Consider the following 21,007-nt stretch of genomic DNA (forward strand, 5'->3'; position numbering starts at 1 on the left):
TCAACCATCCAGTTAACATTGAAATCGCCCAGGATTACTGTGTTATCAGCACTGTACTCAGTTAAAATGCCATTTAATGCCATACACAATTGTCTTATTGGAACTTGCGGAGAACGATAAACCCCGATTACTGTATAGCTTTCATGTCTAGTTACTTTGATGACAGTAAACTCAACACCATAAATATTATTTATGCGAGGATAACCTTCTACAAATGGTACTTTACTGTATACTGCTGTACCACCAAATGGTCTTCTGTTATCAACTATGTTTGTTGAGTCATTTCTAAAAAATGCATGATAACCATCAATGATGTACATATCATCAGGATCACATGGCAGGAATCTTGTTTCAGAAAATATTAACAAGTCACTGCAACACAAGTTGAAATCATTTCGAACATCGTCAATATGTTTATGAAGTGATCGAGCATTTAAATAACACACTTTTAACTTGGAATCATCCATTTTGTAAAGTGGAGTGAAACAAAGCTCTAACATTCTCTCAGTTTTTAACTGTTGCATTTCAGGAACAACATTTTCATCAACAGCAATTTTAGTTTCACCCAAGTCAGTAACATATAAACCTTCCATTGTTGTGACTCGGCTTAGTGCAACATAGTGAATATGTGAAACAGCTCGTTTAGTGTTTAGATTGACAACAATTTGTGTTTGTGTATCCCCTTGGGAACGATGAACTGTTTTTGCAGCAGCTGGTCGCAGTGGAAATTGTTTTCAGACTACTTGAGCAGATTTAGTTCTACCAACAGCAAATTGAGTAGTTACTGGTTTGATTGGTGTCCAGGTAGGCTGAACTTCCTGTTGAGCGTAAAGACCCCGGTTCTCCTGCCGGATTTTTCTACCCACATCATCCTGGTCAAAAAGTACCCAGATAATTCCAGAAGGAGTGTTTGGTTCAGTTAATTGAACAAGTTTAACAATGTTACTAGCACCATTTGTCATACCATCATCTGTCCTGATGTTCATCGCAAGTTCAGTTCTACCACCCTCAGCAATGCAAAGCTTTGTTGCTAGTTGTTTTGTATTTTTTAATGGAACATGAGGGATTTGCCTCATAATTTTATCTCGTAGTTCATTAGAATAAGCTCCAATGACACTATCATGTGCAGTGATGCTATATTTATTACCATGAGATGATTCATATGCTGTAGTATTGTATGCATCTACCAAAGCGTTTTGGAAGAATAATCGAGGAGCCTCCACTGGACAATCACTTTCATTTTGTACGCACCTGTCTTTAATTTTCAAGATGTCATTTTCAGTATGCCGACCTTCTCTTAGTCGATTCAAAATTTCAGCAAAAAGCCTGCTCTCTCTTTGTCTCATAATTTCATCAAGCTGAAACATTTTGAAATATTTGTTCCATAAATTTGGTGCTAATATGCTGTAATCAGAACTCTTTATATCTTTGAAAATATAACCATCCATTACTGGTTTCAGTTAAAACAGATTGCCTAGTGCTATGTTGCTTACACCACCAAAGTCTTCTTTGCTTCCCTTTATATCCTTTAAGCGGTTATTAATTTGAACAGTAAACATATTGTTTCCGACCATTGATATTTCATCAATAAATATCAATTTTACACCACCAAGTTGGCATCTTAATGTGTTTAGTCTGCTAGAATCTAAAGGCTTGTAACTTGCAAGTGATTGGCTAGCTGGTATTGCCAGAGCACTGTGTATTGTGTTACCTTTGATGATATAGGCAGCTTTCCCTGTAGGAGCTAACAAGAGAATTTTAGTTTGATGAAAGTCTTCACCAGCACGTGAAATGTAATATTTAAGAGCTGCTTGATAGAGTGATTTTATGAGATGTGATTTTCCAACACCTGCACCTCCACTGAGAAAAGCATAAAATGGTTTGTCTGAAGTTTTTATTAGATGCAATGTATGATCAAAAAACTCTTTTTGCTTCTATTTAGTTGCTGAACAAGTGTTCGGTATTCATCATCTTGCATTTCATTCAATACAAGTGGTTCATTATTTGCTTGTGCTGATGGAATTCCTAGGTCACCAGACATGTCATATTGCCCTGAGAAATCAGGATGTAAATCAACATTTCCCTTACTTTCATCTTGCAACTCAGCATGTTGTGTAACTGGTGCTACTGTGTCATATTCACCGTCATCATTTTCTCTTAGATTAAGTTGAATCTCGTCAAGATTTTCTGCACATGCTGCATACTGTTTCATCTGTTCAGTTATTTGCTCGCAACAAGCCATATAGTGGTCTTTATAAGAGGAAAAGTTTTTTATTAAATCTCTTTCTTCATTTCTCCATGGTGTAAACAACATGATCAGTTCCCGATAATGTTTTTCTGGGTCAATATCTTTGTTGAACCACACACTTCTTATAATCCTTGCTTTGGATCTCTTCTTTATGGTGCTTTTACCAGACTTATTCACAGTGTGACTCTCAGGTTCATCACATATCTCATCATCATTAGCATCATTATCCATTAACTCAAGAGGAAGTTGATCAATATCTGGTTTAGCAGATCTTTGTTTATATGGCTGTTTGCCACAGGAGTCATACCATGCAGCCCAATCTGCAAGGGTAACACTTTGAAGGCTTGCTGGTCGCTCAACATATCGTTTTAATAAACCACCAGAGTGGATTTCTTCAGAATCGTCAGGCATGTGCTCAATTTCACTTATTGGTTTTAGCAATTCAACTCTTTCATTTGGAAGTGATGTGTTTACAAACACAACAGATCAAGAAGACTTTCTCATTGGAATTTGTAATACAAGGTAAACAGCCTCTTGTGCACTAATTTCTACACTGTTTAAAAACTTATTCCCAATGTCTCTGACCTGCTGTTTTATGATGGCATTTCCCTCTTTTGCCTCAGCACATGCACGTCTCAGTAGTTCACTCATTCCTTTTTGAGCTTTTGAAATGTATGATACAATGTACATTGCACAAGCATAAACATCTAGCAAAAACTGGATATCCATGTTAGCTCTCCATGCTTTTAAGCAAGCTGGGTTGTAATTGTTGACCCTTAATTCATTTGGGCTTCTCTTCAAAAAAATTGTTGCAGTATTAATTGATGATCTGATAGCAAGAATATAATTTGCTTCTGATATATCTAAAGTAGTTAACAATTGATCAAATGAAATGTCTTCACCCTCTTTCATATCATTAAGTTTTTTCTTGATATTTTTCCACTGTTCACAGGCCTGTTTTGAAATTTCTGTAGGGATGGTATCATCCAGTGGATATAGTATCTGGGTCATCCTCATTGGTGGTTGTGGATAATTAAATCTACAGACATTTTTTTATCTTTTTCTGCAAGTATGGGAATGTCGATGTGTTTGCCTGTTGACGAGTTCAAGCAGATTTTCATCAGATTCTGGCTTTTCACATGTTATTATTTTATCAATAAATGATACAACATCTTCATCTTTGTCGACACCAAACACTGGTGCGTCTTCAAGCCATATTAACATATGGATGTGTGGTGAACCTCGTTGTTGGTATTCTACACGGTAAAACGAATCTTTTAATTTACCAATAGGAGCAGTATTATCCATTATAAATTCTCGCAAAAATGTGTTGAACTGATAATCAAAATGCCTTGCACAGGTGACCGGGTCACTTTGAATTAACCGACATTTTTCTTCCCAATTTAAGTTTTCTAATTCATCATCAGTATAGTCCTTGTGGTCAACTAGTTTACTAAGTATTCTTAGCAAATGTATCCATTTTGTTTCAGCCGATGAAAAGCTGCAAAACAGTGAGGCTGGTCCTAGTTGCCTTATCATAGCAAATATATCTTTCTTTGCCTTTTCAAAATATGGTGGGGATCCCCTAAGTGCTCTAAGGAATTTGTACCCTTCATCAAATCTGATTAAATTTTCAATTGTACCTTGTGTTTTTAATTGACCAGCAGTTATTGTTCGATCATTTAACTTACATTTTCGAAGAGCTATTTGAGACTTGCCAAGCAGTATTTTCATTTGCATTTTCGTTGCTTTAAAGAATATATTCTCTATACACATGGATGCTCTGCGGTCAGACCTTCTCAACTCTGATTTACAAATCTCACTATAGTAAGCACCAACCTGCCTTTGTTTATCATCTGGCCTTTTATTACCAAGAAATATGCCAGGTAAGCTAACTCTTCAGAATATTGATCTCTGAATAGACTGAGTGGCTTACTGCCCTCTCCTGGTGCAAAATTATAAATCTGCTGTCGCTCACTGTCGTTGACAAAATCTGTTGTAGTAAACATACTGTCTGTGACACCAGCAGATATTTCTGTCTCATCCTCACTCCAGTCATCATCATCTGATGACAATTTACCATTAGCCTTGGTGCTCTCAATGTTATCATTTGTTGGTTCATTACTGTTCTCGTCACTTACAGTCTGAATAAAATTGAACTCCCAGTTTTCATCAAAGGTTATTCCTTGTTCTTTATACAAGCTACTAGTATTAGCTAGCCAAGCAGCTGCTTGAAGAACCTTATTGGGTCGTACATTTAAAGAGAGCGCAGAACTTTTATACTGCAGTCTGCGCTTTAGCTGCACCTTAATAGTGGCTGTTTCCTGTGGCAACTTTGGCAACATGTTTACAGTGTTTGTCACATCTGCTGGGACATTTACAACATTTCCAGTGATCTTAAATTGCTTTCCCCTTGGAACTTGCATAATTTTTTGAAATGTCAGTCTTGGTGCCACTAGCCTGCACTCAAGTTCATTTAAATCCCAAAATTCAGGTTTCTCTGGAAATTTCATTGCATTTGATATAGCACAAGGGGGTACCTTACCCTTTCTTAAATGTCGATTGCATGACTGACAAAGCCATTTAATATTGTCAACACTAACAATATTTTGCAGGTGCATTGTCATATTTGGATATTGGAACCTAAAACTTTCAGCTGCTAAAACACTATGTTTATACCACAATTGATCACAGGATGAACATACATAAAGTGGGCCTACAGTTACTGCATTGTGAAATTTGTTAATTAATTCAGCAATTGTTTGGCTATTCATTTTTTGTGTAATGTACAGCTGTCTTTTAGCAGACAACCTTTTTTCTCTTGCATCAGGAGATTCATTTGCTCTCATACTAATCTCGTACTCTCGTTCTCTACAGAGTCGTTTCTTTTTTACTTCGGGAGATTCATTTGCTCTTATACTTCTCGTATACTCTCCAGGGGCGTAGCCAGGGCCCTGACTTTGGGGGGGCAAGCGCATTTAAGGGGTGCCGGGCGACATCCCTGTCAGTAAAATATCAAATTCAGTTTTCATCAAAGGTTATTCCTTGTTCTTTATACAAGCTACTAGTATTAGCTAGCCAAGCAGCTGCTTGAAGAACCTTATTGGGTCGTACATTTAAAGAGAGCGCAGAACTTTTATACTGCAGTCTGCGCTTTAGCTGCACCTTAATAGTGGCTGTTTCCTGTGGCAACTTTGGCAACATGTTTACAGTGTTTGTCACATCTGCTGGGACATTTACAACATTTCCAGTGATCTTAAATTGCTTTCCCCTTGGAACTTGCATAATTTTTTGAAATGTCAGTCTTGGTGCCACTAGCCTGCACTCAAGTTCATTTAAATCCCAAAATTCAGGTTTCTCTGGAAATTTCATTGCATTTGATATAGCACAAGGGGGTACCTTACCCTTTCTTAAATGTCGATTGCATGACTGACAAAGCCATTTAATATTGTCAACACTAACAATATTTTGCAGGTGCATTGTCATATTTGGATATTGGAACCTAAAACTTTCAGCTGCTAAAACACTATGTTTATACCACAATTGATCACAGGATGAACATACATAAAGTGGGCCTACAGTTACTGCATTGTGAAATTTGTTAATTAATTCAGCAATTGTTTGGCTATTCATTTTTTGTGTAATGTACAGCTGTCTTTTAGCAGACAACCTTTTTTCTCTTGCATCAGGAGATTCATTTGCTCTCATACTAATCTCGTACTCTCGTTCTCTACAGAGTCGTTTCTTTTTTACTTCGGGAGATTCATTTGCTCTTATACTTCTCGTATACTCTCCAGGGGCGTAGCCAGGGCCCTGACTTTGGGGGGGCAAGCGCATTTAAGGGGTGCCGGGCGACATCCCCGTCAGTAAAATATCAAATTCTAGGGCTTCTAAAATTCTGAAAAATAGGGGTTCCCCAATTCTGTAGGTTTGGCCAAGGATAATTTACGAGACCATAAAGTTGACAGAAATGAATATTTTAATAATTTTGTAACTCCTTTCCTAGCTTAGATGGGAAATGTAGGCAATTTGGCAATAAATTCCAAATTTTAACAATCCTTTTTTATTTGCTTACTGAACTGATCTCTGAACTTATCGGATCATTGCCGTTATAAATATGCAGATAAGTCTACATTGAATTTGCATGACAGAAAAAGTCAAACACTAGCTTTTTTGTGATATCTGTAGGCGTAGCTTAAAAAGTATATGTCTATATGCGTCTATTGTTGATAGTAAGTTAATATAAAAAGCCCAGACCAGCAAATAAGTCAATATGAAAGAATGGTTAAAGAATATAAAATTCGCTGTGAACAGTGTTTCGTCTGAACAGCCTTTACCAGGAAGTTTAAACCAAATTCATTCTTCTTAGTGCACAATCAGTAAACTTCTGAACAAGGATGTTCAAATCAAGATTCTCCAGCAAATCCACTTCCACCGACATGAGAACAAGGTTTTCAAGCCTGTTTTGATTCATAGTAGATCGCAGTCACAATTTGACTATCTTCAACTTTGAAAACACTCTTTCGGCACTACATGAAGTGATTGGAAGTGTTAAAGCAATTTTCATCAATTTGCTAACACAACCATAACACTCGGGCTCAGCCTGTAAAGCATTGAACAAATCAAGAAAGTCGGGATTCCGTTTCTCAGACACGGCCTTTTCAATGACGTCGGTTACCAATGATGATTGCTGTAACGAAAAGATTTCACTCTCCAAAGCTTCCAAATCGATATCTTTCTGGAACCACTTTGCTGCTACAGAAATGCTTTCCCATGCTTTTGAATGCGATATTCGAGAAGGATGTAAGTATCCGAGACCTTTGAGGATGGTTGTACTTTCCATGTCAAAACGAGTTTCAATGGAGTTGCTCATAAGGTCCAGTACCTAATTAAATTTAAGATTGTAAAATATACCACCTCTAAGACATTTGGCACATTATAAATCGTTTAAAAAACTCACATTGTAGTAAAAGAAAATTTTAAACTTGTCTTTGACTGAAACCTGAGCGGCTGTATCTGAGTTCTCATCCAGTCTCCGAGGAAGCTTGCGAGGATTAGCGAAACTATTGTGAGATCCAATTCTTGATCTGTACACTTCAAGTGAAACAGCCATAACTTTTTAACACAGAGTCTTCAACAAGCACACTGGCTTGAGTTTATATAACAAGTAAAAGCTTGAGTTTCTTTTAACAAGCATAACTTGGCTTAAGTTTTACATAACAAGCAAAAGCTTGAGTCTGATTGATAAAACGAGCACGCAGTGCTTGAGTCTCGTTTGGTCTGATATAATAAACAAGCACGCAGTACAAGGGTCGGCTGTACGCGCATGCTTGAGTTTAATGCAACAGGTTCAGAAGTTTACGTCTTTTTACACGTATTGTATCTGACCTCGAATAGGTCAACGCAACGAGTCTGTGTTCACGTAATGGAGTCTGCACGGCAGAAAAAAATCTTTGTCATCGCTTTTTTGCTTCCCTGGTGCCTCCTCGTGTGACGATCACTGCGATCACCTGATTAGCGAAAGCCCGCGATTCGGGCAGGCGCTACGCGTGTAGTGCAACCACTGAGCTTTATATAGAGTAGGTGCAACTGGTTGTGCATATTGTCAACATGTCAGTGATATTGTGTTCTACGATCTACCTTCGACTCAAGTTTATTCTAGACGTCAGTGTTCAACAGTATCCTATTATTCCTCCCTCTCAACATTTCAATTTGGTAAGTACGTTGGGATTTTAGTCTAATTACTCGGACTACCGTAGGTAGACCGAGTTGTAAAATGAGCTCGGTTCTTTCTTTTGCGTCGCGAATTTACAAAAATCACGCGTGGGCGGCATGAAGTCTTCGAACCAATCGAAATCGTTCTAGGATTGTTTCTCTCGCGGGTGGTCACGAACATGCCTTGTTAGGAGATAACTGTAACCCGAGTGATCGCTTGAGTAAAAAAGCTAAAAAAGCCAATAGACGTAAGTTAAATCTTGTTATTTTTTGTACTCATGCATGTGTTTTTACGTATTTGGTTTCTCTATGTATCATGTATGTTTTGTAGTTTCACCGCATTTGATTGTGCTGTTTTTTAAAGCTATATTATCGATATTGTACAAGACAGTGTATGACAGTGCGAACTCCGTGCCATTGTTGGCTTCATGAGCAAACAATGGCATGGTAACGCGATACATACTTTGATGGAATTGACACAGTTATGTGTTTATTTACGTGCTAATGTACTTGTCTATAATTTACATGCTAATATTCGTGTCTGACAATGTTAAGGCAATGCCGGTAATATAATAATTAAATGCCTCATATATATACTGGTCGAGGAGCCAATCAGAATGCTCAAAAGACATTATTTAATGATGAAATTATACTAATGGCGTATATTTCATGTTTCATTGAATATACCTATGGTTTTGATTATAAATATGTTACCCAAATGGGTATTATTATTATTAATGTTATCTTTTTCAGAGAGAAAATGGCTGAAAACCTGAGTAAGTGAAATCTTCCGCTAGCTTTTGTCATAACATTTGACATTTGTCTATTCTGGCATACCTTACAGTTACTTGTATTAAAATTTGCACCTTACTATAAACAAGCAGCACAAATTTTAGTACTGCTAGAAATATTTACATGTTTCCCCCTTCTAGGTGATGACCATGTTAAACTTGGGCAGGATGACTCACTTATCGGGTATATCAATTAATATTTATCTGAATATATGACATAGGTGACGGGCTGTTCACTCTGTGTTGTGTCGTACCAGTATGGAATCTACTCTACAATCTAGCAACATATTAGTTCATGTGCTTAATGTTTTATATTGTATTTATGGTGTTGATTAGAAATAGTATAGATACCTAAATGTTTATTAACATTAATTATTATTTTTTCAGAGAGAAAATGACAGAAAAACTGAGTAAGTGTAATATTTCAGGTTGCAACATGCTACCTCAATTGTCATAATGTTTGTCTATTTTGACATACATATGTGTTACATGAGTATGCATTATTGTATTAATCAGGGAAACACTCATTTTTACATGTTCTGCCCTAGGTGATGAACATGTTAAACTTAGACAGGACGATGATTCATTTATTGGCTACATTCATAATATATCTCCGCTAAAAAAGATCGTTAATTTGACTTTGAACTGCAGGGCAAAAGCAAAACTGTTCGTGGAGTTTGCTTCTCCCCCCCTAAGTTAAAAAGATTCTCCGAGTTCAGTGTTGCTGGTTCTCCAGTTCAAATTAAAAAATTTCGCGTTCACACCAATTCCAACAGCGAAGACTACTTAATGGGTAGCGATGTTTCCTTGGAACCTTTCCTGGAGATTGACTTTGCTAAAGTTGATAAGCCAACAAAGATGGATCTGAGCACCATAAAGTCTCTGTGCCCTGGCCAAACGGTAACAGTCATTGCAAAAGTTTCCCACCTCTATCCCTCAAAATGTGCCTTCAACAATGCAAAGATACAAAATGGAGTTTTAGTTGATCCCTCAGGAACGATGAAAGTTACACTGTGGCGTAACTTTGTTCGTGCCGTTAAACAGGGCGGCACATATTCTCTTAAAAATTTCAAAATCTACAAAGATAAATACTCCCATGAAATTTGCATGAGCACGGCAGTAGCAGGGTCAGAAGTAGAAGAAGCAGCTGAGTTTAAAGAAGTCCTAGCCCTTTCTGTGTCACACACCACAGCTACCCATGGTGAAATTGTTGGAGTAGAAAAAAAAAAGCTATTACTTGGCATGCTGCAGGTGTGGTAAGAAGGTTGAGGAGAGCAACAATCCATCTTTCATTGAATGCAATAGTTGTCATTTGAAGCAGAAACAGAAGTCATTAAAGAAACATTGGTTTGCCCTGGTTGCATTTGAAGACCAAGAAGATAACAAGATTGCCTACCTTACATGTTTGAGGATCTCATTGTAGAATATGCTAGTCTTATTCCCATTAGTGTTGAAATTGGCACTTTGACCCAAGCAATAATAGAGGATATACTCTACAAGGCACCCGATGGATTGTCTGTTAGCTATAACAGACAAAGTAAAGTCTTTAACACAATTGCCACAGTTGTATAGATACAGATAATCGTTAACAGTTTCATTCCAATTTATGAATGGAGCTGTTCAGGTCCAGATCTACATTATATATATAGACTGTATGCCTCACTTTGCACTGTCTTTCTGTGAAAACATTGTGTGAACTCAGACACTGTGATTATTAGTAATATCTTTGGTCATACTTGGTTTTGTTTTGTTTTGTTGGAATTCTTGTTACTCCAGCTTTAGACCTTTGGGTATACTGGTATGTGTAAATTTGTCCAGTTTATGAATGGAGCTGTTCAGGTCCAGATCTACATCATATATTTAGACTGTATGCCTCACTTTGCACTGTCTTTCTGAAAAACATTGTGTGAACTCAGACACTGTGATTATTAGTAATATCTTTGGTTATACTTGGTTTTGTTTTGTTTTGTTGGAATTCTTGTTACTCCAGCTTTAGACCTTTGGGTATACTGGTATATGTAAATTTGTTAGAACTGACCAACATTGTATGAACTCAAGTACTGTGATTAGTTGCAGCACAGAATACCTATCAGAAGAATAACTCTATACTATTTTTTCGTAAGTGTGATTCGTCATGATTCGTGACTTAGCAAGTGCATTTTTTTAAGGTAGTCACCCCCCCCTGCCAATGTCAGGACATTTTTAGTATTGGCAGGGGGTGAGTGCCTCAAAAAAATGCACTTGCTAAGTGACGAATCATGACGAATCACACAAACGAAAAAAGTACAGGAGTTCTACTTCTGATAGGTATTCTGTGGTTGCAGTATGATGTTCACTTGTACTTCATTGTTTTGCTATAATTATTGTTATAATTACTGTTGTTCAGCTCATTGCTTTCTACGAAGGCTAGTCTTTGTTTTATAAACCGTTTAATAATATACAATTTATTTATCTTACAGTCAGGCGACTGATTCGATTATTTGTTTGAATGCAACTTTAAAAGCCACTGTTCATTTCGACACTCCTGTCTAGTTTCAACAATGTTTTGTCCCGCTCGAGCCTGCCAAAATCCATTGTTAACTTTTAAGTCTTTTATGCGAACATGCTGATGCGTGTGGTCACGGTGCGTATCGTTATATCTCCGTCAACCTTCGTAATTTTTTCAGTAACAAATTTCCTAGCCACATAGCCGACAGCTCGTAGCATCATGGCGGCTTTCGGTATTCTACCGAAGCGGCCATAAAAATCTGTTGTCAATGTCCTTTAATTTAAAAAAATTAATAACGCAGACCAAAATACACCAACCTAGGTCATAGGTAGCTGAGCAATGTTAGGTCATTGTATCTGTGAGCTACGATATGCCTGTCACAGAGTAGATGATAGATACTGAGCTGGACCTAGATTGCATTTTGTCATTAAAGGAAAACAAGAGAAAACAAGTGGAAATCACTGACTACTGAACTGACCTGGTTGACACTAAGCTCGCATGACATGTCATCAAATTTTCCTGCGCTATATTTTTTTGTGTGAAATGTGAACTCAAAGAGTCCAAGTATATACCTTGTGTTGTGATCTTTCACGAATCAAATTCAAATTTCAAATGAATCTAAACAAAATCAATTTCACTTGAGAAGCGCTTTTACAGGTGGCCAAAGGGTCAAGTGCCTTTACCATATAAAAAGTACAATAACATGCACACACTTTATGAATAAACATACTGTATGAATTGTCATAATTTGAAAGTGCCGGCTAGGGGAGAACGCATGCAATGTAACTTAGTATTTATGTTTTTCTGGAAAATTTATGAATTGAATGTGTTGAAATGGGTGATGTTCTTAACATAATTTCATAGAAATAATATGTTGGATTTGTTATCTTTTTCCATGCATGTTGTACACGACGCCCTTTGCTCTTTAGAAAGCCTCTCATTATCCAAATACCACTATTTGGATTAAGTTGTTGTGCTTCCATAACAAGGGTATCAAGTTGAGCATCATTGATATCACTGTATGTACCTGAAAAATAAGTTATGTTGTGGGGCGGGGTGGCGTGTCATCGATTTTATCCATGACAATATTCGATACAAAAGTAATGGTACACATCTGATATCATTCCAAATAAAAATTAATTATTGCAAGTATCACTACCTCTAATGGAAAGACCCAATGATTGCATTCTTCTTTCCAAGGTTGTTTTTCAATTCCAAGAATGTTACTGATTTCGCCAACTTTAAACCCTTGATCGAGTAAATAAATCAACTGATTTTCATCAATGTCTATGATAGGACGACCAAGCTTTAATGGGTTGTGTCCACGCCTCTCATTGTTTTCCTGTATACCAGACAAATTATTTTAAGCATGATTTACACTGTCAGAAAGCAGTTCATCCTCGTCTACATTTAGGACAACTAATATTCTTTTTAAAACATAAAGTCTCAATAATAAACCCCTGTTTTGTAGGGTATGGATTCCACTTGAGGCACGGGAAAAACTTGAGTAAAAAACTTGAGATCAGTGGGAGCTGTACCTTTTTGTATTTCCGCTCACTCATGGTTTCATTTCGTTTTGTATATTTGATAAATATGTGGGGTAAAAGACAATAATCGTTTTCCATCGTAACATTTTTTGGCGATCCTGCCAGTATGGGGCGCCAATACTGACAATATTCGCAAGAAATTAAATATCATTCCCATTCACAAAATATATCAAATTTGCATTCGCAAAGCAAAAAATGTCGAACTCACGTCAGTGATTCGCATTCGCAAAAGGTCGAATTCGCATTCGCAAGAAATGTGGAATTGGCATTCGCAAAAAATGTCGAATTGGCATTCGCAAAATGTGGAATTCGCATTTGCAAAAAATGTCGAATTGGCATGCGCACTGTTCGCAAATTAAAATTTCCAGCCAAAAGTTTCCAGCCAAACTATTTCCCGCGCTTTCACAGCATTCATGAATTAAACATGGAGGATAGAATCGTCAACGGAGTTGTAGACCGGTTATTCAATCGAATAAACCAAGAATCTGGGTCTCCAAATAACTCTCAGTCTCCAGGTGTTTCATTACCGAATCTAGTACAACGCATAATTTCAAGTCCAGCACTACCAGGAGTAGAAGGAGAGCTACAGAGTCGCTTTAACACTATCAGCCACAATGCAACGCAGCAACCCACAACTTGGACCTCACCATTGTCCAACGAACCATCTACAAGCCTGGCAACCCGCGTGCCTTATAATCCTTCAACATCGTACGAACGTTCAAGGCAATCGGCAACTAGCAGTAGGCGACGAAAGCGTACCATTAATAATGTATTTAAAGAAGAACCAACTGAGAGAGTTGTGTATAAAGACTTTATCCCTCTTCCTCTAAACACGATCAATACTCCAAGAGGGAAAGAGAGAAGCAAGCTTGAGAAGGAAGGGTGCGTGGTGCATGCTGTGCCACTCAGACAAAGCCAAACAGAAAAAGAAATAAAAGACGTGGTGGATTCAATATTTGCCGATAAGTTAGTTCGAAACACAAATGGGGAGAAAAGGTAAGAATCCGTGCTTTCATTAGGGGTAACGCCCATACCATTTAATATTCAAGTTGCCATGTAAAACGTCAAACTGTTGTTTTGGGTGAGTGGGCGTTTCAAAACTACCCAGTTTTCAGTACTGTCGCCTTGTTGTCTAAAATATGTATGCTAGTTTCCAACAATTTCAGATGTACAAATATTTTGTCAACTGTATGTTCCCGGATCATACAATGACATACAATGACAACAGAAAAGATGCGAACTTTTCATGCCCTGCATTTTAAGGGAATACTATTTAATTTTAAGATCAGTAGTCTAGGGTTTAAATTTATTAGAAGGAGAATGGGAAATTTTGAAATTCTTACTTGAAATTTAAAAAATTATCTTGCCAATTGTGTGGTTATTTACTTTGTTTTGGATTTTTAGGGAAAACATTTTATCTCATTGCAGAAATCACTTATTGCTCTTTTTCTAGGATGAAGATATCAGTTATCTATATCCCAACCAGAAAGTAGTACAATCAGTAAATACTAATTAGTAGATAAGTAGTATTTTAGTTTTAACTGATTTATTTATTAATCCTTAGAATATCATTGCACCATGATATACACCGACATTAGCTTTACTCTGTTTGGTTGATTTTACTTTTGTAAAATTGTCTGGCACATATCAGAGTACATGAAAAAGTTGCCTTTTAAATAATTAACATTGTTTTTATGCTATAGTGCATGTATATACTAGTACTGTGTTAGTACTAGCCAGAATACAGGGGACGGTTGTTCGAAAGGCATTTGGTTTAAACCGTGGATAAGCAAAATTGCAAAAACACTGTAATAGATCTTGTGAATGATTGAGCTTGCATCTTGTGCATTAAATATGTACTTCCATTGAAAATTAAACTATTTATATAGAAATATTTCAACTCAGTTGTTCAATAAATAGATCATTTTTTTTCCATTTTGAACTTATCCACTGTTTAAGCTAAATGCTTTCAAACAACTTACCCCAGAATGCTAACTTTGAAGAACTATTCATTAACCTTTTTAAACCTTTGTTAAGGTCAACTTACCCTCCTCAAATGCAAGCAGCTCTGAAGCCTCCTTCAATTCAGCTAGCTTACACCCTTTAAGTACAACTAGCTTACATTCTTCAAGTACATCCAGCACTGATAGGTCAAGTTTCCCCATCTCTAAAAGTGCAGCTAGCTCAAGTTTTTTACAGCCAGCTACCACAAGTCTAAACAATTGTTCCACAGCCAGCAAGGTACATGTATATACATAACTAAGGTACATAACTGATGCTTTTTAGCTTCATTGTTATTATTGATATTAATTATTGATGTTTTTTAATTTTAGAGTCTAGGGCCAACTGCAGTAGGAGACATTGGAAATGAGGTTCAACCATTTAACATGCCTTCTACTGAAACACTGGTAAATATTTGTGTACTCACTTGAATTAAAGTGTAATGTTATGCACATTTCAACTTTGATCATAACCTAAAAACTGAGTTAATATCTTTGCCCTCTTTATGACTCCACAAGACCCATTTGCTTATTGCAAACATAATAATGGCTACATATCAAATTAAAATGTATTTAATTTAGTTCTAATTATTGTTGATAATCAGCAAAATATTTTTCCTTACAGATGGAAAAAGATACTGCAATCATGAAGCTAAAAGAAATATTTCCAGAGAGAGATTTATCCCTTGTACTTAATGAATGCAGCACCTTGTTTGGTAACAAAATTGACATTGATGAAGCTATATCTGCAATTTTTGATGCTGGCGAAGGTAAACACAACAATTAACTCTGAGTTGCATTGCGTCTAGCCAGCGCACAGTGTAGGCACAGATAACTTCGCCCTTTTTTTTAGCTAAAATTAACTCTTTTCATTAGGGAATGCTGCTTGAACATCATAGGTCATATATAGCAGATAGCATATATTGTGTTTACTTGACAACAAGTTTTTTCTTAACTACCAGCTCTCTCCGTTAGACAGTAAAATTAGTCTGGCAATGTGACTCAGTTGGTTAATTAAAAGAATTTAATTGTACTTTAGATCCACAACAAAAAACACTTGATCAGTTCATTGCAGACCTATGTCCAGATGACTATTTCACTGGACATCCGCAACACCTGAGCATGGATCGCTTAGGTAAAAATATCAACCTCCAATGCCTCTCAGTTTACAAAAAACCACATATGTCTTTAACAAGACGCCCTGAAGTAGTGTTCATCAATGAGATTGGTATTGATGCTGGTGCCCTCACCAAAGAGTATTAGCGAGTTTACGAAATGGCAAATTCTGCGACGCCGTCGCTAAGAAATTAAACTGCGCATGAGTGCACAAGATTTTGGCCACGTCGCGTGATGGCGACGCCGTGAAAAGCCATTGCGTGAAGGCGTTTTCAAAATCCAAAATGGCAGATCAACTGACGAGGTCAAAGAGGTATGATTTGAGTACTTTATTGCTTAATCTGAGTATTGTAATTTGAATTATATAAAATTTCGGTTTCTACACATTTCTGTGGCATAAATATATATTAAAGATAAGCTTCTCATGTGATGTTTTAGTGCAGTGTATTGTGTTTAATTCCACATCAATCTTCACGAAACTGTAGTTGAATTAGGATTTATTAAAATAAAAAGCAGTTCGGAATAAAAAAATTATTCGTAGAAATGAATAAAAATTCGTATAGTATAAAATGCGGTGTTTTCAGAAGGTATGCAAATATGTAGACGGTATATGGCAGGTATATAAATATATTTATCTATTTCATATCAGTATTAAGACTAGGAGCTTGGTTTGTCAGTTGTCACGGATTGTGAGACTTTTGTGTGTATTGTACCAGGCTATTGTGTGTATTAGTTCCCTAAAGTTATTCAGATTTTTTTCCTCTAATAGCAAGAAACCCATGTCTTGGACTGATGAACACAATGACATACTCATTCGAGAAATGTATTTGCTGGAACCATGGAACTATAAAAAGGGATCTCAACAAAGAGGGACAATTTGGGAGCAGATAAGTGATTCATTAAATGACCTTGACAATCCAAAGTTTTATGTAACCCAAAAATCGGTTTGTGATCATTACAACTTGCTTGAGAAACAGCAAAAGAGAAAACTAAGGGAGGAAGAAAGAGCTTCTGGGATTGCTCCAGATCACAGTGAGTTTGAAATTTCCATAGAAGACATTATAGAACGGTTCAAAAACAGAGATGAAGAGGATGACCGACAGGAAGCTGGAAAGAAGGAGAAAGCTGATATGGAAACAGCAAAGGCTGTGGAGATGAGACAGCTATCTATGGAAACTTTGGCTGCTAGCAAGAAACGGAAAGCTGAAACCAACAATGAAGGTGAGAAACCTAAAAGAAATGTATCATCAAGTGGTAGTGAGACCATTGCTTACCTTAAAATGAAGGCTGAAGTAGATGCAGAGCTTAAGAGAGAAGAAATGAAACTAAAAAGAGCAGAAGCTGAAGAAAGAAAATTGCAACAGGATAGTTTGATTGCCCAACAAGAAGCCCTGACAAGTGCATTGAATAATGCTATGGTAGCACAGCAAAGGCAACAAGAGCAGTTAATGCAACAAATGCAAGTTCAAAATGCTGCTTTGCTTACATTAATGCAAAACATTGCACAAAAGCAATAACAGTATTGTTTCATTGTTTTTAGTTTATATTACACTTATTCACAATTCATAAAGTGGAAAAAATTGTTTGAAAGTTAACAGGTAAATGCTTTAGTTACTGTTGTTTTATTAAAAGTGTAAATGTAATATTTTGTGCAATAACTTTATGCATGTCTGTGTAGATCAGGCAATGTCTTTTTGTTTCATTGTGTTAAAAAGTTGGGTTCTCCATACACATCTGCATTGTCTTATATGAAGTATTCTTCAATGCATGGGGGTTCAATCTCAAAAAATTTTGATGTATTGGACCCATATAAACAACATCTAGCATTGTGAAGTAGAGTACAGACAATGTACATTTTCCCTACAGCACTAAGTTGGATTTTCAAATTTTTCTTGAAGTCAAGAAATTTGAAGTAGTTGATAATATCCCCAAATATCCACTCCACTGAGACCCTGACACTGCTCATAGCAGTATTCCACTCCTGTTGCTCCTGGGTTATTCTTACTCCCCTAAATGGACTTTGTAATTGTTCACGAAAAGGATAAGCTGGGTCGCCGTAAATGCATACACGGTCTCCATTTGGTAGAACATCTAGGTCTTGCAGTTGGTTATATAAGCCAGATTCTGCCAACATGGCGCTGTCATGTCGCTTACCTTCTACTGGACCATACAGGTTAGCCACAAGTCCATTAGGAACTGCCACAGATTGAAACTTGATTGCGTGGACTTTCTTGTGTCCATTATACAAAACTCTTTGGTTTGTTCCTGGTCGACAAACTGGGCGAACGGTTCCATCCACGAAACCAAAACAGTTCTGCAAAGCACCACTCTTTTGATACACAGCATTACAAAAGTTCGCTATTTTGTTAGCAGACAACCATCGCTGATTGAAGTTTGTGAGTAAGTGACTCCATTCTGAATACATGTGGTCCATCACTGCATTACTCACCATACACAATTGTGGGACGGGTCTACCAAATCTAGGAATCATGTCCAAGTACCGGCAAGGATAGGCATAACGTTTAAGGAATATACACACGGCCTCAACGAGATCTACTTTTAGCCCATTGTAACATCGAATCTCTTGTGGTAGCCTTATCAGATCAATTAAACGGTAAATATCATTTTTAAGAAAACGAAATTCTGTTATGCACTCATCATCACTTAATCTATCCAAGTCAAATTTGCGGTAATTCCAATATGGTAGGTCGGGACTTTTGGCTGTATGCAAGTCGTATAAGAGGAGAAAGTCTTCGTCGTCAATAAAACCTTCGTAATGGGAGTACAAAAGGTGTTCCCGAATGTTCCGCCATTTAGGCATTCTTTTTTCGTTCAATAGTTATTATAATGGTTATTAATTTAGCATTGTATTCTTCTTTTTTTCTCCGAGACTGCTTTGTTTTTTTTGGAAAGAGGCAATTTAAATTTGGCGCTAAATAGTGGCGACGTCGTCGCCCATTCTATCATTCGGAAACTAAAATTTACCTGGACGCGGACGCCGCGAGCCCATGACGTCGCCGTCGCGAGAAAAGTGAAACGTAAACTCGCTATTTTTGTGTTGGAATGGCAGCACTGGCAAAGGATCCTATAAGTGCTGGGGATGGGAGTTATCCCTTATTTGAGGGTAAAATAGATAATAAACTTCCGACTCCAAATCCATTCCTGCAGCAGTGTGGTATGTATGTTGCAGTAAGAAAGTTTATAGCACACAGTATTTTACATGGTGGCCCTGGTCTACATGGTTTGTCCACTGTCCTCAAGGAGTACCTCATTTCTGGTGAAACAGCGGGATTGACCCCAGTCCCGGATGACATTCCAGATCCTGAACTATCAGCAGTTATCTGTAAGGTAATTGCCATAATTACTCGAACGTAAATGCTGCTCTCAAATAAATGCTGCACCTTCTCCTATTGATACTGTGTAAATAAATAAGTAAATAAATAAATATGAATCCGTAATATCATGCAAAGTTGCTCAATTACAAGTATATAATTTCTGATATGTTAAACTTTGCAGATTCAGACAGAAAGTACCAGTTGGACTGAAAATTCCCATACTTGGCTGGATATCCATGATAAAAGTTGACAATATTTTAAAGAGCTATACAGCATAGCTTGCATTGCAGTTTGTAGAGATTTCTAAATTTAAATAGAATTTTAACTAAGGATAAATGCTAGTTTGAATATTAGTCAATGAAATGTACCAACCAATTGCACTACAGGTTGTGCTCTCAACAAGAATAACATAATGAAGTAAAAGGCTCGGTTTAGCACATTTGGTTTCATTGCCTGATTGAATGTGGTGAATAAATCATGCCTGAAATGTAGGAGTGCACATAATTAAAAAAATTCTGATTTATTTAATACTAAATATTTGTAATTTTTCAGATCCTGATTTAGTTGTACCATCAACAACCAACCTCCTCCAGTTTTGGACTGGTGACAGTAGTCTTTCTACCGAAGTTAACCTTTCTGTTGATTTACTTGCGGATCAGACTAAAACACTTCCAGAAAGTGCAGCATATTATAACAAGATTCGACTGCGTTGTTGTCACAATGATTTTGCAGACTTTGAAAAAGCAATGAACACAGCTTTAGGGTTTGGTGCTAAAGGATATGGACAGTTTTAAGGACGAGACCAGAAACTATAATCAGTCAAAGCACAGTTCATTATATGAAAAGTTTTAATATTAGTTTTATGTTATGGTTGTGGACTAAATTGCAATTTGTTAGCCACCTCGTTTTTGTTTAACAAAAGGATATCAATTCCAAAGGACTTACAAAAATTGTCTTCACATAGTTAGTAATTATGTATTTATGTTGTCACCATCATTGATTTGCAGTGATAATGAGTAAAACATTGCTTGTGCACAAATTACTAGTACTGCTGTAATGTTAACCTCATCTATTCTAGCAAGTTTATCATTCTTAGGTACATGTTCATCCGAAGATTATTGTCTTCCGTTAGTGGATCAATTTGATTCCCAATTACCTGTTCTTGTTCTTGAGACAATTCAATATTTATTGCTGGAACATTGACAATATTATTGTCATCAGAAGCAACAACTGGGCCATCTTCATCAACACCATAATACTGTAACTGCTCATCATTACTATCAATTACATCACGAACTGCTGTACAATGAGAGTTTACTGATGCCAGCATGCCACTCACCTAAAGTTGATATGGGCTTTGATTTTCTTCTGTGCTTATAGGATGCTGATTCCATTGTTCTGCAAATTCTGTGAGTGCCTTATTTATACGTGGCAAGTAGATGAAGTGCAAACAAAACAGGTGGACTTCATTGAGGGGGTCAAGAAGATTATTCTCTTCCATATAGAAGAATATATTTCTAAATTTACACAAAACACAACGATACACATCTCTCCATAATCTCTCAATTCGTTGGTTGTGTACGGATGAACCTGTAATAATGCTACCCCTGCCAATACCACGCCTGACAAGCATATACCGTGCCACATCAACATTCTCCAGACCCATATCAGTGCGTACTCTTGATGGACACCCAAAACTTTCAACAGATAGAGTAAAATATTGCAACACAGTTGCTGCTTCATTGTTTGTGCTACAATGTAAAAATG

The 21,007-nt window shown here is 36.9% G+C and overlaps 1 protein-coding gene across 1 annotated transcript; it reads left to right on the plus strand.

Moving 5' to 3' along the window:
- The first annotated feature begins 16,726 nt into the window (after window positions 1–16,726).
- LOC114537952 (A-kinase anchor protein 17A-like) lies at window positions 16,727–17,422 on the plus strand. Its single transcript, XM_028559071.1, has one exon. The coding sequence runs from the start codon at window positions 16,727–16,729 to the stop codon at window positions 17,420–17,422; it is 696 nt and encodes a 231-aa protein (XP_028414872.1).
- The last annotated feature ends 3,585 nt before the right edge of the window (window positions 17,423–21,007 follow it).

Source organism: Dendronephthya gigantea, unplaced genomic scaffold, assembly GCF_004324835.1.
Source record: "Dendronephthya gigantea isolate DGI-Jeju-01 unplaced genomic scaffold, DenGig_1.0 000170F, whole genome shotgun sequence".
NCBI classification, from domain to species: domain Eukaryota; kingdom Metazoa; phylum Cnidaria; class Anthozoa; order Malacalcyonacea; family Nephtheidae; genus Dendronephthya; species Dendronephthya gigantea.